Source organism: Pithys albifrons, chromosome 7, assembly GCF_047495875.1.
Source record: "Pithys albifrons albifrons isolate INPA30051 chromosome 7, PitAlb_v1, whole genome shotgun sequence".
In the NCBI taxonomy this organism is placed as follows: Eukaryota; Metazoa; Chordata; class Aves; order Passeriformes; family Thamnophilidae; genus Pithys; species Pithys albifrons.
Genome location: NC_092464.1, coordinates 20,493,644 through 20,517,944, shown reverse-complemented (window position 1 = coordinate 20,517,944; position 24,301 = coordinate 20,493,644). Strand labels below are relative to the sequence as shown.

The 24,301-nt window shown below is 36.4% G+C and overlaps 1 protein-coding gene across 1 annotated transcript in view; it reads left to right on the top strand.

The window, feature by feature from the left end:
- The window catches only part of MALRD1 (MAM and LDL receptor class A domain containing 1), a 246,509-nt gene that overhangs the window by 6,733 nt on the left and 215,475 nt on the right, over window positions 1-24,301 (top strand). Inside the window, exons 5-11 of the mRNA XM_071561243.1 lie at window positions 1,808-1,902; window positions 1,981-2,142; window positions 3,906-3,999; window positions 8,345-8,488; window positions 12,639-12,796; window positions 19,683-19,775; window positions 21,748-21,955. Of these exons, the coding sequence (XP_071417344.1) occupies window positions 1,808-1,902; window positions 1,981-2,142; window positions 3,906-3,999; window positions 8,345-8,488; window positions 12,639-12,796; window positions 19,683-19,775; window positions 21,748-21,955 (954 nt within the window). The remainder of the gene's footprint in view (window positions 1-1,807; window positions 1,903-1,980; window positions 2,143-3,905; window positions 4,000-8,344; window positions 8,489-12,638; window positions 12,797-19,682; window positions 19,776-21,747; window positions 21,956-24,301) is intronic.

The window sequence follows — 24,301 nt, the reverse complement described above, 5'->3', positions numbered from 1 at the left end:
GTGTGCTCTATGACAGGGTGGTAAAGACACACACATTAGCAGAAGAGCAAAGATCACTTGGTAGATGTAACTCCTTTGAAGATTTAAGTAATCATTTACTAGAAACCAACATGGGGTTTTAGCACTGTTTCTCATGGTTCTTTTTTTCACTGAACTAGTAGTTGAACAGACCAGTGACAACTTTAAAAATCCCCAAACTAAAATAAAACACCACCTTGTTTTACTAAATAAAACTATTGTCTATGTAGGTCTAATGTGAAATCATAGAATTTCTTAAAATAATTATTTCTCTCCCATCTGCGTAAAACTTTAAATTCCTGCAGCAGACAAAAATAAGTTTTTGAGTCTTAGATATATTTAGGGAACTAAAAGAAAATTTTTGAAAATTTATGGAAGTTAACATCCAGTGGAACAGATTGGGGTTGGGGCAGAGCTCTGCAGAGGCACCAAGCCATCTGTTGTGGGTAGGAAGAATATCCTTGCAGCTGGCAGGTTCTAAAAGTGCTGTCTGAGAAGTCAGAAAAGGTCTAAAACCAGGGGGAACCATGGCCACTGCCCTGGTAGAGGCTGCAAAATGCTCTTCTGCGGGGAATGGCTCAGCTGGCTCCAGCACTGAGCTATGCTCATAGTGCTTGGTCAGTGGCTTTCCAGGTGCACATAAGGATGAGGTCAAGGTGGGTGGTTTAAAAAATGAGGTATTTAGATGTTCTGACATATTCTCTATTTTCTGGTTTCTGTAGTAGTCTTTGGTTTTAGGACTATTTTTTTTATTCCTTGAGTCCCATTTGAATTTTTTTCTCCTTCATCTTCCTCCGTTCATTTGCATGTTAATGTCAGAGGATGACAGTTTACTTGACATTGTTTGGAGTTTGAGAAGGAGAAGAGAAGGGAAAGGAAGAAAAAAAAATTTAAAAATAGATTGATAATTTTTTATTTTTATTTTTCTCCTTGCATCCTTTAACATCTAGTAGCTCTGAAATCTTTATGTTCAGGAAGAGCCAAATTTTGACTAGCAGTATTTGTTATCCTAAAATAGGGTGTCCGCCTTCCATCTTTTACAAGATCTAAAACAATATTGTCAGGAAGAGACATGATCAGTCAAAAGATACGGCAACAACCATATCTCACTGACTCTTGTTGATCTTTTACACTATTAAGTGCAGCAAGGACTTGTTTTAAAAATGGAAAGATAATGGCATCTCTAATGGTAGCTTTGAAATACTGAAGACAACTTTGTGTTTTGGGAATGTGTCCGAAGATACCACAACATTCTCTTTGCAGTGGGCAATTTTCTGCACAGCAAAAAACCAGACACCTGTCTGAACACCACCAGATCACCACTGTCTCCTCTCCCATTTTCCACCACCTCCCTCAAGACCTGAACTGTCATGATAAATCTACATTAAATCTGTATTGTTAGTTCCAGCAGTTTGATGTTTAGGCATGGAATATGTGATCTATTCAATAACTGGGATTTAAAGTCTTTGAGCAGCTTCTTGAGTTAGTCTCCCTTTGTCCCAAAATGTTACACTTCTAAGTTGAGTATGCATCAGCACATGAAGCATTTTGGAACCCCACTTAAAATTTTAGCTGGAACACAGAGCATAATAGTAAATAAACAATATTTAATATGAAAGAAAAGCTTGGCACACAATGGCTACAAGTGTTGATCTTTTTAGGGAGAAAAGTTCTAGCTGTTTTTTTAGTTATTGATTTATACCTGTATATATGCCTCTTCTTGTTTGACTGGTTTTGGGGTTTTTTTCCCCCAAACATCTAAATTTTCTATTTTTATTCCTTTTAATAGCCTATTTCCTCTCATTGTCCTCTGAAAAGCAATACACTTCTGCAACTTTAAGAACAAATGTTTTCCTTCCAACGGATGAAGAACATGTTTGCCAGGTATTTTGATGCCTGATATTTGTATTACATTGTTTGTCATAGTATTTCCCTGGAATAATCAGACTTTTTTTGTCCTAGATTACATTTCACTACTGGGTCAGTCAAAGGAGTGGAATACTGATGGTGGGACTTCAAAAGCACTCTGAAGATACTGTTACAAATATCTGGCAAGTTTCAGGAGAACTACAAAGTCAGTGGAAAGCAAATACCATAACAATCAATAGCACTGAAAAGTATGAGGTTAGTAAATTGAGGTTACTGTAAATGACACTTGTTAAATGGTTTCTAAATTGTGCGACTTTTTAATAGGTCAGAACTATATATTTTGTAAGTGGAAAGAAAGCATTACAATGAGGTAAACAAGAGAAAAGACATTTGGAAGACCATAGCTGGCACTAAAAAATACTACTTGTTCTTATATGTTAGTAGTGTTAAAATGAACATCAGACTTTCCTTAAACTGTCCATGTGTCTCAAATAAAACAGTTGGTCTTATTGAGTCATGAATTATCTATCAGCCCATAGAGGTGATACACTTGTGATCTCAGCTTTCAATACAGTATTCCCTTAGCCTCAGTCTAACTGTACTGATAACGTCAAGGTTTCATTTATACAGGAAACAGAATATTATACTATGAGATACAGTTTTGTAGGGGTGCTTCAGGTGACAAACACAGGACACGTGAAGAAGATGAGAGGCCTTTCCTTCTGCAGCAGTTGCTGTGAAGTTGGTTAAAATACAAACCTGAAGGCATGGAAGCACGACCTCATTTCAGTAAACCATTTAAGTAACATAATTACTTGAATTGCATAATGTGCTAAAGCATCCAACAGGATCTGTATTTTTGAATTAACACTTGTCTGCTCAACCCTTACTGCACCTCACTCAACACAAGTATCAATGTTCTTATTAGTCTATAACTTACCTCTACCTCATACGAGCATAGGTACAGCAATCAGAGATTGTACTGGGAGGGTTTACTTCCAGATTTATTGTTTCATCATTCATATTACTTCGAAAATTGACTGAGTCTGGGAATGGTTAATATAATATGTCATCTTCTTCCTCAAAATTGCAAGGTCAAATCCTAAGTAGATCACTGCTTGCAAACCTTGTTATCCTTTGGTCTCTATAAAGTGAACTGATGGGCACAGTCCAGTTCTAAAGATGCTACTATCTGCTAAACTGTGTAGAAAATTGTTGCTGAACTCTCAAGGCAATATTTGAAAAAATATTTCTAACAATGTACATTTACTATTAAGTGCTAGAATGTAGCCCTAGCCAAGACTGGAAAATCCTGGAGCAATCACATCCCAAGTTGTGGCTAGAGAATAATTTAAGGACTGTTATTCATAAGATTGATTTTTTGGGGTTGTTTTGAATGGTGTGTTTTTTGTTGGGTTTTCCCAAGGACTGTGGCTCATCAATCAGTCCCCTTGTACATCACTGCAGAAAACCTCTGGTAGTCTGGACATTTACAAATGTAAATTGAAATCTGCCCTTAAGATGGAAATGTGAAATATTTTTAACTTGTGTATAGGAGACTTTGTTAGGGGTGGGAAAAAAATCACTCTTGTAACATTAAAGCAGAACAACTGTTGTCCAAGTACTCCTCAATGTTTGTTTTGGCTAAAAACTTGTTGAAAGGCATCTGACTAATGGTATTTGTTGAACTGACTTTGCTCCAGGTCTCTGATAAATTCTGAAACCAACCAGAAAATCTTTGCATTTCTGGCCCCTGGTGGAATAATAACTTGATAAAACACAAAATCGTTTGTGTTTTAGCCTATAACTGTCATGATCCTTGCTTAGATTTGAAGGCATTTTATTCTGTTTTTCAGATCCTTCTTGTTAAAGACTACTTCAATATTTAGATAGATAATTAGACTATATATCTGTGCTGAGAAGTCACAATAGGAACTCCATGGACTAGACTGGCACCTATTGTAAGGTTTGACACTGGTAAATTCCATTTCTTGTTAATTTGCTGTTAATCTCTTTAGGTTATCTTTTGGGGGATGGTGAAGGCCCAGGGTCAAGATGAAGCTGTTGCCATTGATGATATTATTTTCAGTGAAGGATGTTCCCTGGCATGTGGTAAGAATACCTGTCTTAACAAGAGACAGGTAATTTTGTCTTTTCCTTGGTTAAGAAGAGAAAACACAGTGGAAATCCTTTCGTTATTCAAAAGCTGTCATGACTCTAGGATTGTTTTCATTTGGCTCATTTTCATTTCCCTAGACAATCATCTGTCTTTTCACATTTAAATGTAGTTAGGAAGAAAGACAATAAATACCTTAAGAAATCTGATGCAGTATAAATGTAGGGCTCAGTGGTCAGAAAAGATCTCCCGTTTTTGGCCAAGGAATTGATGTGTTCAGCCAGCTCAGGAAAAGCTTTGGAGCTGCCGTTAGGGAGATTCCCAAGGCACTCGTGTGTTTCTAAATGCGTGAAGGTCCTGATCCTCAACTGTGCAGTGGGGCTGTGTTGTTCTGCTCTGCTACACCCAAGAGTTGTAGTGTCAGGCAAGTCATCTCTGCAGTCAGACCATCCCTGCATGTCAGGATTCTTTAGTGCAACATTTTCTATTTCTCTTTTTAACCCGACATGTTTTCATTGGAAAGGAATGCTACCCATCCTGGCATAAATTAAATTGTAGCAGCTCTGTATTACACAGGAGTATTGCCCCGTGGCAGCCATGTCACATCCTCAGGTGAGCACACTCCTGATTCAAAGCACCTCCTCTGTTTTCCTTCCTCTTAGTCTTGGTGCAGACACTCAGGGTTCAGACTTTAAACTTCAGGTATGGAAAGCAGGGTGTGACACAAACCAAAGCAAGCTACATGATTGGTTTTGTGTGTACTGTAGATCAAAATAATGCTCTCTGTATTTCCCAGTAGGGAAAAAAGTATTGAAAAGAGGCGCACATGGTTATTAGCATGTTAGAGCAATGAGCAATTGCAGGCAGATCACATTAAGAGCAAGACAAAAATCTAATGATGCAGGCAGGCATACATACTTATTTCAAAGGGGATCTACATTGGGAAATGAAGTTTCATGGAACTAAACTTGATCATGTCAGTTTCTCCATGTTACATCTTTCTTACAGTGGAGAAATATAGAAGTAAATGTATATAAATATTTTCATGCCATGGCATATCTTGCTTTTCTGTTTTGTAGAAATTTTTTACATGTATTACTTAAATAAGCAAGGATGCTAATTTAAAACTTTGAGTACTTTTGTGTAAGAACCCAGGAAAGCATGCAATGTACTTTCTTTGAAAAAAAGGAATTTGAAATCTGTTTTCAATGTAAAGAGAACAGATGTGTGATTTTTCTTCCCCAGCTTCTTTCTGTTACTTGGAGGATTTCTGAAGATAAAAGGATGGTATAAAGAGAAAAAAATGCTTTGCTAAACTCCAGCAGTCTATAAAATGGTTTAACTGGTTCCAGCAGGAGGATATAGATCTTTCTGTGAAATGTATATTGACTTTTTAATAAACAAAGCTCCTAGAGCAAACAGAAGTTAAAAAAAAATATCAGCCAGAGAAATGAACTATTGTCTCAAAGAGATGGGGCAAAGTGGGGGCAGGAGAGAGGGGAATAGGAGACAGAAACAGGTGTACTCACCAGAACTTATAAATCCAGCTCTTAAACTTACCTTACATGGCAGCTGTTGAACTATTTATTGTGGTTTACAGATCAAGCTGTGGCACTGTTAAGTACCTCAAGTATATTCCAAGAAGAGCCAATTCTTATCCTGTGTTTCCCCATTAGAAAAAGTCAGCTTTATTAGATGACTTCTAAATGGTTCACAACAGCCAAAAACCGGGTCAAAAGATCTTAATTTTCTCCCTGAAAGACGAATGTTGCTGAACATTTTCCAGTAATTAAAACAAAAGGTCAGAATAATGATTGGTTGAATTTGAAATCGTTTTTACTCTAGTCCTTATGGAATGTCTGGATAAGTAGACTTTTAATGAGGACCACTTTAATTGCATGAAATTTCTAGTTAAAACTTGCATTTTAAATGTACCCTTTATGATTTTAATCCCAGTGTAAATGCACGTAAGAGATGACCTGTGCATTTGTATTCATTAGAATGATGACTGGGCTTTTAGGGCCATGAGTAAAATATCTTAAATTTTCATGCTTTCAGGAGTTTCTTGATACAAATTGTGATAGTTAAATACAAATGTAATTTCATTATGCTTTAAGTCTTTTCTTTACTTCTCCCTCACTTGTCTCCCAAGCTGCCTCCTTTCAGTCTATTGTCCAGTTCTGCTAAAGACTAAACTTCATGCATTTAAAAAAGTACAAACCAAACCCTGTCTTCAGTACAGTAATTTAAGATACCCTACAGTTTGTAATTTTCCAAACAGATGTCAAATACTTCATTATAGCTCAAAAAGCCCACAGCTCTTTATTATGCAATTGCATCTGGACTGCAGAAAAAAAGTGCTTTAGCTGTCAAATAGAAAGTACTAAAGTTATTTTCTGAAACATATAACAAAAAATCTCCTTTAATCATACCTTTAGTAGATCCTCTGCTCAAACATTTCATATTCTTATTCAAGTGGCTGCTCTGAAGAACTCCCTCTGAACTCCATAAGAATTATATTTGTGAAGAACCCCATTAAGACTGTGCTTCTGATCTCTCCAGAGGGATGAAAGCCAACAGCTCTGCAGCAAGAAAGTGGAATACTATAAGGGAGAAGGAGGCTTTTGTCCTTAAGTTACTTGTAATGCAGCATTTACACAGTTTCTCTTCAAAGTTGTGTGGATTTTTTCAGGAAAAGTGAAGTAATTATATATGTATTACTTATAATGTATAGATGTTAACAAAAATCCAGTATGAATACTTCAACTGAAAAAATCTCAAGTTTAATTCCTCAGTTAGCTCTAATCCTGCAAAGATGTAGCCTTTAATATTATAGACACAGGTCTTTGAGATGAACCGCTATGGTGATGAGAGTCAGAAAATCCAAAATACTAATCTTACAGTTGTCTGACATGCTGCAGAATTCAGACCTGGAAAATGGGTATTTTGTAAAACAAACAAAATGTCAAAAATATTTAAAACTAAATTGAAAAAATGCACAATTAATCAAAACGTTTTGTATCAATAATGCAAATGTGTTTAAAGAACTAGATTGCATTTGACTGTATTTGCAACTGTTTTTACATGTTGAAATTTGACAAATACCTTTTTTCTCTTGTGGAATTTTGCATTTTTCCTAAGAAACAAGTTTTCCACAAGCTCTTCCTCAAATAATACGTAAATAATAATTTATGCAGTGCTGGAACAAGGACGAAATGAAATCTTCGTAGCACTAGCTGGACAGGCCACCTCACTGAGGTGTCAGTAATGTGAATAATAGTGTCTTTGAGATGCAGTAGATAATAATGTCAGTGAAATTGTTTTCTGCATACAGATAGGAAACTCTGTCTCTTCTCTGAGATACCCTGATTCCTATTTAAAAGTCTCTCTTAACCAGGAGATTACCTTTCCCCTGCAATAATATTACGGGAATATCAGAGATGACCTTATCACTCTCTACAGCTCCCTGAAACGAGGTTGTACCGAGGTGGAGGTTGGTCTATTCTTCCAGGCAACCAGAAGAGGGCACAATCTTAAGCTGCACCAATGGAGGTTTAGATTAGACATTAGGAAGTAATTCTTCACAAAAAGAATGATTGGGCATTGGAATAGGCTGCCCAGGGAGGTGATGGAGTCACAATCCCTGGAGGTATTTAAGAAAAGACTGGATGTGGCACGTCGTGCCATGGTCTAGTAGACAAGGTGGTGTTAGGTCTTAGGTTGGGCTTGATGATCGCAGAGGTCTTTTCCAACCTAGCTGATTCTGTAACTAAGAAATGGGACATCCATTATCATAGTGCAATCCTGCTTAAAATCCTGATCATAAAAACTTACCCAGGCATGATGTGCCCTTAAAAAAAGTCTGGAAAATATGTGGTGATGCATTCAGAAACTTTTTGTTTTTAAAAAGAAACTCTTTTACAAGTATTGTGGAGTTGCTGCTGAGTTTAACCTCTCAGTAAGAAGTGATTTTCTGTACCTATCACCTAGAAAAGTAAATAGGTATTTCATACTATGACTTGTCAATTTTTATGTTACCTGGCAACTCTCTCTGCAGAAGTGAATTCATGAAGGTTAAGATGACTGGCTAACATAAACAACACTCCATTGCTTTGAAAGAAACATCCACCTTGAGGAAATTATTTTTTAGAATGGTATTGTTAAAGATGGCAGCCTGAAATACTGGACAGCAGTCAGGGATACACAGTGCTTTTGAAGTAGCCTTTTGCAGAGGCAGAAATGTTGTCAAGTAGTTTAGTAAGCATGTGTTTCTAATGGGAAATAATTTCATAAATAATGACCTGTTAACAAGTTAACTGATAGTTCTTCTTTGTCTTTTAGCACCACAGATTTCCAGTTTTGAGCTTGACATATGTGAGTGGCATTCAGACCAGCCAGCTGAGCCTGCTCAGTGGGCATGGCTGCAAGCTGAGCACAAGATTGCGTCCTGTTCCCTCCTGAAGGATTGGAGCAATAACACTGAAGGTGGGAATTAAGGTTAATTCCAAAGTACTAGCTGACATGAAGAATAGGGTGCTTTTTAGGGCAAGGTGGTGACCCAATGCCAAAATCTACGGAAAGTAATACTATGCATTTTGTATTTAAATTTGACCATTTAGTACCACTGGGCACACATGTTGGTAAAACATGAAATATTTTAATGTAAGAATTAATGATGTATTTCCAAGTATTCCTGAAATATTTAAATGTAAGTATTCCAATATAAACTAGTAACTGATTTATTCTCCATTGTCTTTAGGACATTTGTGCAAGAATTTGGTGAAATTAAATTAAACCTATCTAAGCCCACTTGTGTGTGGGGTTGTTTTCTGTTTTGTTCTGATTTTGATACTTGGAAGTTTTCCTTGTGTAGTTCTACTCTGCTTGAACATACAGTCAGGAATTTAACTTTAAACCTTTAATTATGGGAACTGTAAAGAACTTATTATACAAAATAGTTTCTTACTCTTAAAAACAGTAAAATTAGTCCAGGTACAATTTTCAGAAGTAAAGAGCATCACTTGTTTTTGAAGTCACTGTGTAGTGCATGTCTATGGATTTATGAGAAAGGCTTTTGAAAGCTTAATGAATGTAAGTCTCTAAGTGTTCTAACGTGAAATGGAATCGTTTTGCCAGCTAAGCATTTGGCTTCTCTACTGATACTGCCTTCAAAGGGGTTAAGTAGAGTCTAGTTGTAACAGTATAATTTCTGATGTAGCTTTGAAGAGCTGATAGTGTGGAGATTACTGCTTGAACTTTGAATCCATAGAAATGGAGTACATCTCATTGATAGAAGGAGAATGAATGCTAGATATTGTTTTCATTTTAGAAAGTTTTTTAAAATAATTTTTTGCATTATTAATATTTGCATGCAATTAATAACTAAAATTCTAAAAACAAAAGAAATTGCATGCAAACTGCAGAAAGTCATGCTTGAGGGCTCAAACTTGCAACACAAATAGAGCTTGACTAAGCTTTATTTTCTGATTTTGATCAAAACTTTTACTTCTATGAATAGAGTAGAGGTAAGAAATGAAATTATAAAGCAGGGGTCTAGACAATTATATTTATAAAGAAAGGATTGCTTATAGTCTTTGAATAATCCTCCTTTGCTGGTATTCTTAGATTTAATAAAATACTTTTTGTCCTTGGTGGACTTTTTTTATCTGTTCTTTTATTGTTTCTTTTCTCCAGTGTTGTATTGTAGGCATTTTCTCTATAACTTTTCCTCTTAATTTCTCTAGTGACAAAACTTCTTAGAGGTTTTATATTCCCCTCCAATACTGTTAAGAAAATGTTTTTTTCTTGTTTTCTTTATTGTTATTTCATGCATGCTATGTAGTTTCCAGAGTTCATGCTTCTGACATTAGATAAAGCTAGTTTTCTACATCTAGGGTAAAACTTCTTTAAAAAGAAAACAAATTCTCTACATAAGAAAAATGAAGATGGAAAAAAAAGGAAGTACCAAGACTTTTTAAACCAAACATTTCAGATAACCAGTGACAAAAATCACTCAAGTTTAAACATGAAAAACACAGTGATGTCATCTGATTCTATTTCATTATTTTTACTATCTGTCTTTTCCTTTTTATTCAAGATTTTACCCAGGATTTGTGAGTTCATGAAAATTCACTCTCAAAGACCAGAAACAGTGGCAATTTGACCTCTTTTACTATAAATGGTTGAGTGGGAGGGCATGGGTTCAGAGACTGAACACTTCTCTGCTGGGAAAGAGAACTTGCCAGAAAAGAAAAAGTGAGACTTGGTGGCTGCATTTAAACTGAGGGCTCAGTTGTTACTCTAAAACCAATAGTATAGATTCTAAGTTGTGTCATTTTGAAATAAAAATCCCATGGATTAAAGTGGGAGTGATAAGATTTGAACAAGAATATAGTTTAGATGGAACCAGGCATCTAAATATTTATAGGCTTTTAGTTTTCTGCACAGCAGGATACAGGCAGGTTCAGTAACCCACCCCAGATCTAAGAAGTCTCTGGGTCACCGAAGCAGTAAATCATAAGCTTTGCCTCTTAGTTGACCTCCTGTATAGTTAATGGCTGACATTTCTGAGAGGACTCCCAAGATTTTGCTTATGACAGACAAAAATTTCCTTCAAAATTGAAAGAAATAAGACTTTTTTGCTAAAACCTGATTAAATAGCCATTTGGAGAAAATAGAGACTTTATGGGAAGATGTTAATGTGTATGTTCTTTGTCCAGGTAACCAGCCCACCATCTCTTGTCAGAAACACACATCTCTGATTCAATAGCCCTACTAACACATTGGCAGGAATGAAGTGGCTTTTCTGAAATCCCTGTTCTGCCTCTAAAAACAAAGGGATTTTTGCCACTTCTGAAAGTGCAAGTCATGAAAATTCAAGAGAACCAGCCACACAGAAGATCAGAGAATAAACACAGTAATACGCTATGTGGTGCACTGTACTGAAGGAAATTCAGACCTTAAAGAAGAGGTACAAAGTTTGCAAGAAATGAAAGAAAATTCTTCCCAATACCATGAATCATTAGAAAGCTACTTGATAAATGTTGTCTAAAAGTAACAATCATAATAATAATGAGAAAAAAATCCCTGGAAAAGGGGAACATTGTTCTACTGTTACAGGCTATTTTGAAGAGGAAAAAAAAAATAATTAAAAAGTCAGTTTTCAGTTTCTGTAGTCTTCATTTCTGAAACTAGGTCTCAATTTGTCTCAGAAGCACTCACAATATTGGGATAAAATATATTCCCTAAAAAACACTCAGAATGTCTCTTTCACACAGGATGCTTCTGGATGCTTCATGGAACTTTTGTTTAACTAGTGCTGTTCACTTGCCTTCTCATCTGAAAAAACATGTCACTTCCACTTTGCCATGTTTTTAAAGATTCAAGAACAACTTGAAATAAAAAAAGGAAAAGTATGTTAATTATCATTAGGCTCAGAAACTGAACTTGGTTGGTTTTATCATGGCATCAGAGAATGATGAAGTTAAATAAAGAACTAGCAGCATAACTTCTAATGTTGTTGCATATTTCTCTTATGCACAAGGCAGTAGGCATAGAAGTGTAGATTCTTTGTTGATGTGTGCCAAACAGAAAGCTGGGTCAAATCTATAATATTAGTTTACATATAGGTTAGCTGCTATGGCATGAAATGACTAGCTTTGTTCCAATGAAACTGCAACCAGGTATTTCAGTGTGAATCACTGCATATCACAAAGAGTAAACTGGCAACAAAAGAAAAAGAATGTGGTCCTTTATAAAAATGAACATTTTCCTTATGCAATGACACTTTTGCCCTTCACCTTGATATTGTGTAACATCTGCATTTGAGATTAAGTTTTATTTAGAGAAATGAACATAGAAACTGTGGACTTAAGACCTTTAATCAGTTCTTATCATTTTAGTAGTTGCTTCAGAATGCAGCAAAATATTCAGTGACTCAGGAGTGGGGGAAAAATACCCTGATACATTTGATAAAAAGTATTTAGGCTTTTTATTTCTGACAACTAAAAGAGTGTTGAGGGGATGGGATACTCTTTTAGATCTCTGTAGGAATGCTTTTATAAGGGGCAGTAGGTCAAGAAGAGCACAAATTGCTTTTCTGCTTGAGATGGAAAGACAATATGCTTCCAACATTTTGTTGCAGAAATTCTGGTTGAGAAGTAAAGACCTTGATTACATAGTGGAGATGTGACTGTATCCTGTACCATCTAAGGCAGAATGCCTTTTTTTTTTTAACTGTTGCTATAAAAAGCATATTTTCTAAAAACCAAAGTGGAAGTGGAAAGAAAGCCCAATTTAAAATATATTTGTCATTAGGTTACAACTGAGTGGTTGTAAATGTAAGGAAACTGAATTAATGTAGGACTGCTTACAGCTTTTAACGTGGAAACTAACAACTTTGACATACTATCTTGGTTGTTGGGGATATTTGTAAATAAAATGAAGATACATATATCTATCCTTTTAATAGGAAACACTTAGATGACATCAAAGTCACATCAACAGCATGATGATCAGATTCAATTCTTGCTGGGATGGGCCTATGGTTTAATTATGTGAAAGCAGTCCTTACTTTCATAGACTGATAAAAAAAGTTTTCCAGGAAAAAGTGACCTTTTTTTCTTTACTTTTCCAGGCCGTTTTGAGTGGTTAGAAACTACCGAGAATGCACTATACCGGACTACTTTTCTAAACAGCTCCATGTGCCATTGCTCCAGCATGAATTGCCTTTTGCAGTTTCATTACTCCATGGCAGACAGCAGTGTTCTCAAAGCACTGCTCTTAACTAATCAGGTAAGAAGAAACATGTATTCATTTCCAAAAGGTAAAGCTATGGCAACCCAGGTGTTACCAGACAAAATACAAGCAGATACGCTTGCTGCTCTATGCCTGCCCCCTGAATTTGTGACAAACAGCACCTTGGTACCCTTCCACTGATCTATGCAATTGCAGAACCTGGGTATTCGCCATCTCAGCTATAAAATAATTTGATGGATGAGTGTTCTGCAATAGGACTTCAAGGACAAAATTAAATACATTGGTGGTTTCAGGGGAAAAATTCTATAGTAACAGCTTTTCTAGTCTTCCTGTTCTGGAAATAAGAAAATAGGTGGTTTTGCCTATGGAGACACAAAAAACCCAAAGTTGTTGACTCAGGATGACTGGAGAGTTTTTGATTAGACACCTGATTTGCTTTGTCCAAGTTTTAGAGCAGTAATTTTCCTATTCTTCTACCTTCTACTTATTAGTAGATAAACCAGCCATGCCAAACTGAAGCTCAATTCCCAGCAATGTTATTTCCATCTTTCTTACTTCCCTTACTTCCCTGGCCTTGTGGAGGCTTTTTCTCTTTTGAAAGTCTAATTTAATAGCTTAATATTGGTGCTTTGTAATGCTCCTTAATGAAAGCAAGAGCAGTAAAGCTGGTCTCATTAAGTTAATGGCTCTCATATCTTGATGTTGGAGCTGAATTCTTATCACCTAACACTACACTTGTATTTAAAAAGAGCCACTTCATTCACAAAGATAAGATACTAAAAACCCCAAAGTGTAACACTGTCAAAAGGTCTAAATATGGGAACAGGTAATGGAAATAACTTGTTCCTTTCTGACTGTGTTTTCAAGTATTCATGAAAACAACTCCAGGCTTTTTTTCATGATTCATTTATAAAAGGGAGTAGTTGTATTTTAATATGACCCATTACTGTATCAGAAATTGTAGCATAATCAGTGTTCTGTCCAGAATGCATGGAGGTTTGAGCCATAGTACTTGCCAATAAATTCCCAAGTATCACACTCATGGCAACTTTGAGACAGAATCTGAATACTGATTTCAGTGGTTCACTTAAGTAACATCCGTGGACCCAATTTGAGAGTTTTCTTTCCCAGAAAATAAATCAAATTATATGAGCCAAAACCATAAGAAAACTGACATTTGTGTTCCCATAGTACTGGGAGCCTAGATGGAATTAATTTATAAACAGGTCCTAACATATGCATTAGAAGAACATTTTTGGCTGTTATTACATCAGGTCAGTCCATTCTGTTTCCACTGTTTCTCTCTTATGGTTTATTTATTGGATTTCTCCTTCAGTCAGAAATGTATTTATTGCGTGTAGACTTCTTTAAAGCTGATGCAAAATTTGCCGAAACAATATTGAGAACCATAAGCTTCTGCTGGTGGCTTCAAAACCAAAACCCTACAGACTCATATTTGAGACTTCTCAAACAGAAATTAAGGGAGAGTTGGGTTTTACACATTTTGCTATTAAATCATTAGATTTATGAAAACTAAGTGAATCTTCAAAGCTAGACAATACTGAGAAACAGATGGGGGAGACCCAAGTGTTGGTTCTCATCCTGGAAGATAAGAGAGGCTGTCGTTCCAAATAACCTTTCAATTGCATGTTCCATGCAGTTTGCCTGCATATCCTATTACTCTATTTATTGATCAGAACCTCTTGTCTTTGAATAACTCTTGCTAAACCTCAGCACCGATGGGCCTGATGCAAACGGAGACAGGATTACACTTAACATACAGTTTCACTACTGTTCTTAGAGGAAAAGCACCAGAGATGTTTCAAATGTATACCTGGCTTTTCTCACCCTTTGATCAGCGAGAGCAAAGATGAGTGAATGTATTTTCTAATATAGACATTATGGCATCAGTTGAAAGACAGGGAATTTAAATTGCTCTTGGGTATGAAGAAGGATAAGGAAAATGGACTCCTTTTGTCAACAGAAACCTATTGTTTACTTACTTTTAACTTGCAAACCATGATAATCTGTGTCTTTTCCTCTTTAATTACTGACTTGGAGAGGTTGCTCTTCATTAAACACAACTGGATTTGACCATTGGATTTTTCTTTCTTCATTGTGATTCATATGTCTTTGGCCTTTGTCTTATTGGTTTGAAACTGGTTTCTATACACAGAGATGATTTTAAATTCTAACGATGTCCTTCAGAGTACTTGTAATTCCTCCCAATTTTGTGTTATCTCTCCACTATCTCCAGTAAGTTAGTCAGCACTATAATTATATCAGAACCTGGAACAGACCTATGTAGAGCTCTATTATAGCTTCCTTTTAGTTTAATGAAAAACTATTGACATCCTCTTTAAAATAATCTCAGATTTCTATTTGTACACCCATTTTATAATAATTTCATCTACACTGTATCTCTACAATTTTTTAAAAGAATCTCTTAAGGGATTAAGTTAAAAGCCTTAATAAAGGGAATTACCTTCTAATTTTTCAAGTCTGTTTATGGTGAAAAAAAAATATTACACTCACTGAATGCAACTCACTCTTCATAAGAAGCAGCTAATATGAGTTCTCACATTCCAATTCTGTATCTGCTTACAAGATTGTCATTAGTAATTTGTTCCAGTGTTTTAAGAGTTGCTCAGCAACTTGGCTATAATTGCATAGTCTGTATTTTTCTCTTAACTGTTGTATATGTCCTTTGTTGTCCCAATTCTCTAGTTTTCCACACATTCTCCTTAGGTTCTCAGAGCTGGCCATTGATAGTGAGATATTCCTTTCATTAAGTAACCTTTAGTTAAAACTTCCTGGTTCCATTCCAGTTTCAGGATTTATACCTTTTTAAAATATTGTTCTTCTATTCCAGTTCGTGTTTGCATTCCCATTTGGCATCATTAACTGTTCAACTAGCATAAAATATTCATAGAATCATAGAATATCCTGAGTTAGAAGGTAGATACAAGGATAATTGAAGTCCAGGTCCTGGCCCTAAACAGGACAGTCCCAAGAATCATACCAGGTGCCTGAGAGTGTTGTCCAAGTGCACTCTGAACTGTCAGGCTTGGTGCTGTGACCACTTCCCTGGGGAGCCTGTTCCAGTGCCCAACCACCCTTGGGGTGAAGAACCTTCAGCTAATATGCAACCTAAACCTCTCCTGACACAGCTTCAGGACATTCCCTCAAGTCCTGTCACAAGTCATCACAGAGAAGAGATGAGTACCTGCCCCTCATGAGAAGTTGTAACTGCAATGATGTCTGCCCTCAGTCTCTTCTTCTCCAGGCTGAACAGACAGACCAGGTCATCTCAGCCAATCCTCATACAGTTTCCCCTCTAGACTCTTCAACTTCTCCATTGCCCTTCTTTGTGCTCTTTTTAATAGCTTTATATCTTATTTATAATGTAGTGCCCCAAACTGCATACAGTATTCAAGGTGAGGCTGCCTCAGTGCAGAGCAGAGCGGGACAATCCCTTCCCTCACCTGGCTGGTGATGCTGTGCCTGATGTCCCCCAGGACATGGTTTACTCTCCTGGCTGCCAGAACACTGCTGACTCATAGTCAACTTGCCATCAACCAGGACCCCCAGGGCCCTTTCCATGGCATTACTCTCCAGTGGCTCTTACCCCAGTCTGCACATACAATCAACAATATTAACTGTCTGACAAATTTTAAAATTTTCTCTGAAAACTGAAAGCAAATAAGATATTGTTAACTTGAGTCTACCATTTGCCGTTTGCTCCTTGTTTGTTTCTCCCATTAAGTAATGGGCTTATACTTCTTTCTTTTATCTTAATCTTTTACATCTTGTATGGCTTCAACACCAGATGGAAATTAAACAGTAAAATATAACTTTAATTTATGTTTAGATGTGCAAACATATTTGTACTCTGAGGCACTAAAATTTCTCTTGGTGTTCAGCAACACTTGCAAAAACCACATAAGTACACTCCTCCACAGAAGTTAAGGCTGATCATTAATCATTGTGGGGGAAAAATAAGCCTTTGTTCCAAATCACTTTCTGAAATGAGGGAAGCAAGGACAAAATAATGGGTGCACTTGCACAACAGTGCATGTATCTGTAGAGAAATGTCAAAAAACCCCCTTGTATTTTATAAATGGAGTATTTTAGAAAAAGTCATAATTGTCCCTTCCATCCTTCAAATCTGGCTAGTGTTATCTCAGAAAAAAAAACATTGCAGGGAAAAGAAAAAATTCTTGTCCATTTTAGCTTTACAAAAAATTGTTTATTGATAGTAATATATCACAATAAGGGGAATAGAGTGAGGTATCTTGAACAACTGCTCCTCTGTATCACAAAAATAAATCTTGAGGGAAAGTACTGGAAAAGCAATACTTCCACATTTTAAAAGAAGTCTAGTGACTCAAAGGATGTGCTAGGGAGGTTAACTCATTTATACCAAAGAAGTGGAAGAATCTGACAAACAGGATGAATACTATGAAGAAATATTGTGAGGAAGGAATATAGTAATACCAACTCACTAGAGCTGTATCAAATCAGAGGGTAAAGTCTTCTCTGTGGAACAATAGTCACTTTAAAATTTTGGTGCATCTGAGGTGACTTACAGCTTTCAGTGTAAAAAACAGCCTAGAAGGTCTGGATACTAACATGTGCACAGAAAACTCAAGTTTACTGCTACAAGTTATTCTTATTTAAATAAATTTGAGAGAATGATGATCATGGGGCTTTGTATCTAAGCTGTTATTTGAATGTGAATGAAATTATAGTATACAGGTGCATCCAGAAAAATACACAGCAAATGTAGAGTGTTCCCAAAAGGCATAAAAATGTGTTAGGAGGGTTTGTATATGTAGGTGTGGAGGTGGGGTAATACAATAACTAAAACAGACTCTTAACCGCAGGCTATGGGTTTTGCCTACTATGCAGTATGGTTCCTAGTACATCATCCTTTTCTGTCTCTTATATGTACCTACTGTAGGCTAATAGTTTTCCATTGGAAGGTGAACTATTTAGCAAAATGAAGCAAGTTTTACACAGAATGAAGTGTCCTCAACATTAAAAGACTTTCTCAGGATATCTGTCACATGAACAGGCTTGGTAGGGAAAGAGCAGTAATTGGCTGCACATCACAAATCTTATCAGTGTTGTTCTGCTAGCACAGACCTTGCAGCCTATCAAGCAGTAGACGGCATCTTTCTCCTCTTTTTTATATTGCAAGACAGAGAATAAGATAACTGTCCTTGTCAATAGTATTGATAAAATTTCACATACCTATCATAATCCCTTCTAGTAATCTGTAAAGTAAATTGGTTTTATACTTACAATTTTTCTCCATACAAGAGACTTTCCCTTTCTATTACCCTGCTTTGAATCTTTTTCTGAACTGCCACTAATTCTGTAATATCCTTTGTGGTAAAGGTATGACCAGTACTTTGCAGTTTCCTGAAAACGGTCTCAATATTGATACTTATAATGGTGAATCTGTTTGTGTGTATAGCCTATATTAAATTTTCCTGCATTTTTTTTCTGTCTTTCTATTTTTGCTCTGTTTTAAAGCTTCTTCTTGAAAGGATTTTGCATAGGTATATGAAGTTTGAATCACTATCTTCTTTTCTTTACACTGGCCTCAGTTCTGGGCAGGATCATGACCAGAAACAGAATGAGCATGAGCATTTTTTTCCAGATTATTGAATCAGAAGGGCTTGGAGTGCATGAATAGAGAGACCCTTACCATATTTAGCACTCTTACTGTCCTTAGGAAAATGGGAATTAAGGTAACTTAGAACATGAGTAGAAGTTGTTAGATTGTAGTCGGCATGCTTGCTTTACACATTTAGAAAAACAAAGTTTTTAGCACAATTGATTGTGTAATTCTGACAGACCTCAAATCCAGTTCTAAGAAAACTAAATCTAACACAGCCCAACATAAGCAGTTATTTATGAAAAGGAAACTTATGTAGAGGGTGCCATGGAAATATATTGTTAAATTGAGTAAAAACGTGGCTTAATTTGCATATTAATTAAATTTAATTCTACTAAGTCAATTCCTGATAACTATATTAGTGTGTTTAATCACAGTAAACCTGTCGTGTTTTCCCCCTCTCCCACAGACCTCAACACAAAGATTGCAGATGAATATGTGAAGCTCTATTTTCTCACATAGAGCAACTTTATATATATTGGTTGTTTGGCTAGGATATGAAAAGACTGAGAACAAAAAATGGCCCTGATGATTTCTAGAGGAACAAAAATTATCTTTATTGTAGGAGAATGGCAATCCTGTAATTGGTGGAAGAGGTTTTACCACCAATGGATTTATAGTGACGAGGACTGCCTTGAAACACCTGCCCCTGAAGAAGATCAATGCACTGTCATTGTTTAAAGGATTCTAGTGAACATTTAATGAATGTTTTCTGTGTTATGTATGTTTTCTCCTGTTCGGAAATGGTTATTTGAACAGCATGCTAGTAATTTGTTTTTCCTGTAGAGATACCCAGATTTTTGTTCCCCTAATCCCTCAGGGCTCCTTTCCCATCTCTGTCAGAGCCTCGAATTCTGATTGGCTGTTGGATGCGATCCCCTATTGGTTAGCTGTTGAATCCCTATGCCTGCTATTGGCTGTTGGACGTGATCCCCTATTGGTTAGTTGTTGAATCCCTACACCTGTTATTTGTGCATTTATGCGATCCCCTATTGGATAGTTGTTTAATTCCGACTCCTGGTGCATTTTTCAGTCCTGTTCTCCACCAATGGGCATCCAGGTCCCACCCATACTTCCAGAGAGTTCCATCCTAATCCTATAAAAGAAGGTGTTTTGCCTTAATAAAGTGCTTTTGTTCTACTGCTTCTTGAAGTTCTGTTATCTTTTGGGGAGCAGGAGCTGGGATCACCCATCCAATGGCCACCACTTTATAACCTTGTTTTCTACATTTTACAGGAGGAGCGTGTCCTGTGGGAAACCAATCTCATGATGAAGAAGGAATGGGTCAAAGTGAACATACAGCTACCAACAGGGCTAGAAAAATTAAAGGTATGAATGAAAAAGGCATACACTCAATTTTTGAAGGTGATTTACTTTATTGTTTATACAGCTTCTAGGAAAATTAAAAGAATGTTAAAATTATGTGTATCCTTGCTGTTTCTTCATTGTTTCAATATGAGTAAATATTGTAGCTCAACAGAACATCTACATAAACATCATGTGCAAAAACTGCTGGTCTTTCATGATGTGAAAATAAATACAAATCTCATTTGACTTGGTTAGTCATCTAAGTCCATCTCAGGTGTTACCAACTCATTTAAATACATATATTATTGAGTGAGATTATGTAAATGATCTTTATAGGATTTCAGTGAAATTGTGCAAACCACTAATTGAAAGTATATCTTCTTTTTGTATTTACAGAAATAGAAAACAATGCTAATTTGCAGCTATTGTATTAATTTACAAGTTTTCATTTGAAGTTATTTTTCATTTAAATTTATTTCTTTTAATTCTGTAAATAACATCATATTTTACTGTTACATAAATCAACTGAAAATATAATCTCTATGAAAGGACAAAGACTAAGTCCACTGCAGGAGCTGATGTTTTGACAGATATTAGAATGAATGCATTTCAGCAAGCTAGTAGGTTCTCAGTGTATGTTGTTGCCTACCTCCTCTTTTCACTCGAGAACAGTTGTGAATAAACAAGCAAATGTGTGGTTAGACTATCTGTAGCATCCAAAAACAAAGAAACAAAATCCTGCTGAGGGAGTATGTATAAAAGTAGAAAGCCAAAACTATGTATTCTTGTACAAAGACTAATGATCACTAGTACCTAGGAAAGATGGCATCTTTAATTATGTGCCCATGTCATGTTTCTGGCAGAACATTCTGCTGTTTGAACAGGCAGAGAATGGAGAGTGTTAGAAGGCTTAGGGCATTTTGAAGAAATTGTCTCTAGTGCAAGACAATGACCTATATCATTCTTATTGTTTGGAAAGAAAAATGCCTCCTGAGATTTCACTCAAACCTAATTCCCAGGCTTTGTGGAGTGTGCTAGACCCTTCTGCTTATGTCCCAAAACACATCTGTTCTAGTTCCCCTCTGTTTTGTCAGGTGCTCTTACATTGTGCTTTCTGACTCTTGCAGGAAACTACTTTCTGAGACACACTCTGGTCATGTCCCACCCTGTCAAAACCCACAACTTCATTTTTTATTTGTTCCTCCACCTTTTGTTTCTCAGTGCTTTCCTTTATTGCAGTCTTCATCTTTTTGATGCTCTGCTTGCTGCTTTAACTCAGGTAAAACAAACCTGGAGAGCACAAGTGGAGTAATCTGACTGCTTTGAGACCCAGCAGGCTGAGCCCAGCTGGGCTCCTGGCCAGAAGAAAGAGAGGTTCTTCCAAAATTTCATTGCTATAAATCAGCTTGTGCTAAATCTGCTCAGAGCAATGGAACTCTGACAGAAAGAAAAATGCTCCTTGAATCTCTATGTCAATAGCAGTAAAATAAGCAGGGTGAGGGCACAAGCCTAAGACTGGTGAGTGATACTCAATATTATTAAAACATTATCATGGTCCCTAGCAAGGTTTTGACCAAGGAAATAGGCCTTCTCTCAGACAGTGCTCAGAACAGCTCCAGGATTATAAACAGGCAGGGACCAACCCCACTGCAGAGACCAGGTGCATCCATTTTATCTTAATTGATGAAACAGGTGTAAGTTGTTAGGCTCTGCTATGCCAATTGGTGCCTGGGGACAGTCCTCAGCTCATTTTATGCACCTGTGAGTGTAACTGAACTTCTTTTCTCTTGGGCATCTGCAAATGAAGTTTTGAAGAGGCTACAGAAAGGAAGATGGGGTCTTTAGAATAATTACCTTTCAGAACACCTTTATAAAGCACAGCGACAGTACAACTTCTTAGCAAAATGTTCACTTAAAACTCCTTCATGTAAGTAAAATTCAGTTTATTGCTGTTGCCTGTTAATGCAAACTTTTTAACTGTAATGCTCCACAGCTTGTGTTTAAAGGAACAGTCCAGAGCAGGGCAGGTTTCATCTGTCTGAATAACATCCAGCTCTTCGACACTGCGCTATCAGAGCCACCAGGTTCCTGCTCCTTAGAAGAATTCACTTGCAGGGATGGGCAGTCTGTGGCACCTGGATCAGCCTGTGACTCTCATCCAGATTGTTCTGACAGCAGCGATGAGGACCCAGCAGCCTGCTGTAAGTGAATCTCATTGCTTTAGAAGGACACTCTGCTGAAGAATTTTGCAAAACATAAGCAGTTCTAGTCAACAAGTCACTGGAAAAAATATTGTTGTTTTTTCCCAAGAACATTTAATGGTGTTCAGATTAGCGAAAATGTTCAGTCTTTTCTGTCATGCGTTTTAGTTCTTCCCATTGCTTTCTGTTTCTCTATTTGGCTTCAGCATTATATTTTAAATCCAGACAGTATTTTTTTAAAGTATTTGCTGAAATGCAGTATTTAGCATATGTATTCCCTACATACCACTTTTATAACCTCTACTTCCCCATTGCTAGGGAATGAAATCTGCCTTGGGATTTGTTGTTTGAACAGTTTTCTAATTTAGACTGTTACTGTCAGAAAATGCATTAAGTGATGTGATATTCACATGGTGATACAAATCACCATACCAATGGGCCACTGTTCAGAAGCTACATCATCTTCACTATATTTTCAGTTGAAGGTAACTTTCCTTAGAAGCCACAGTTTCTACTGTACAAACAAGAGTAAAAGAAAATAATTAAAATTACTGGGAAAGGTCTATAATATTTCTGAATCATTTTAGACCTCCATGTGAAACACCTTTAGAGACCCTATCACTTTTAAAATTAATATTATAGGGTGTACATTTGTATGTATGTTTGCCTGTGGTAATAACACTTGAAGTGTGTTGCAGATAAAAACTGTGAATATATTTAAGATATTGGTGATAATATATGTTGCTATTGGGATACCAACTAAAATTTTGTGTATTGCTCAAGAAAGCCAGATGAAAAACATTGGTAATGTTTTATTTTCAGTTGATGAGACTTTAGGAATATAAGCTTTTTTTTAACTCACAGTCTGAGTCTTCAATTTTTTTCAATTATTTAAGTAATCCTGTGGGAGCCATCTCCCAAACAATATGTGCAAATGCAGAAATAACATTTTAAATAGGAAGGTATATACTGTTTCATCTCTGGGTAAAATCTAAGCAAACATTAAACCCTACAGGGGCTTCCTCTATGAGATGCGTTTTCCTTTTTCATTAGACTTGACCCTATGCTGGTAGCTGTGTGTGTTTGCTGGTAGAAACATGGAGAGTCCTCTTATGTTCTTTAGGAGGAATGGAATGAAAGGGAATTGTCCTTTAAAAATTGAACTGTATTTCTCAGCAATTTATCCATTCCACTTCATATCGATGGGAGAGAATTGTGGTGAATAATGATGACGAATATAAAAGAATATTTTATGATTTAAAAAGAGGATGAAAAATGATTCTGGCAGTTGAAGGGCACTCTTAACTGTACTGCAAAAAGTGAAAATAAACATTTACAGGTACACCCCTGTGTCTCAGACACTGGACATTGGCACTGGGTAACCAAAAGATTAAGAAATTACCTAGATATAGTCAGTATTTTAAAGAAAGATCACAGTGGAACTCGGGAATATTTCTTCCATCATGCTGATGTGAACAGAACAGGAAAACTAGAGAGTGAGCAGAAGAAAGAAAAATCAGACTGGCCTGGGAGTCTCAGCACTGTTCTTTGTGTAATCTCTAGAATTCAGGTGCTGGGGCAAGGATTGATGAGAGGCACAGTCAGTGCAAAATCTTCTTCGATTGCTCTGCATAGTGCTCTGCTTTTTTCTGCTGCCTCTGCAGTTAACTTTGGTTTACCTATTGGACTAATTTTCCACTAACTCCCTTCAATTTAAAGAAAATATGACACTCAGTTGAACCTGAGATACAGAGATTGTTTGCTTCACTTTGTGTTGGGATAGTAACAGTTGAAAAGGTATCGTTTTGATGGAGCAGTGCACAAAAGTATACTCATCCTCTCAAAAAAGGGTGAAAAAATGTTATTTTCTAAAGTGTAAATAACACATAGTGGTTGCGTATTGCTCTAACTACTGGCTGAGAAGAGAGAAAAGTTAAAAAATAGCTGTCTTTAAAATAACCTGTTGTTAAAATTGGCCTATTGTAATGGGTAATATTGTCTTGGGTACTTCACACACTCAGGAACAAGGACTCTAATGGTGGCATTTAGGTATTAATGGTTTGGTCAGTGTAGAAGATTCATCCTTCTGATGTTTTACACAATTTTGAACAAAAAAGATGCAAAGAAAAAATTCTCATTTATTTTTGTCCTTTGTTCTTTTATTCAAATTACATCAATTTTTCATAAGATATTGAAATTGTCCTCCATGGTCTTTTGAGTGCACTATACATATTCACATTAAATTTTAGTAAAATGTATATCTGTTCCAATAATGCATATTTTAGCCTTTATAAGGTATTTTAGCATCTCTCCTTGGAGAGATTCTCAGTAGTTTCCTTTGATGAA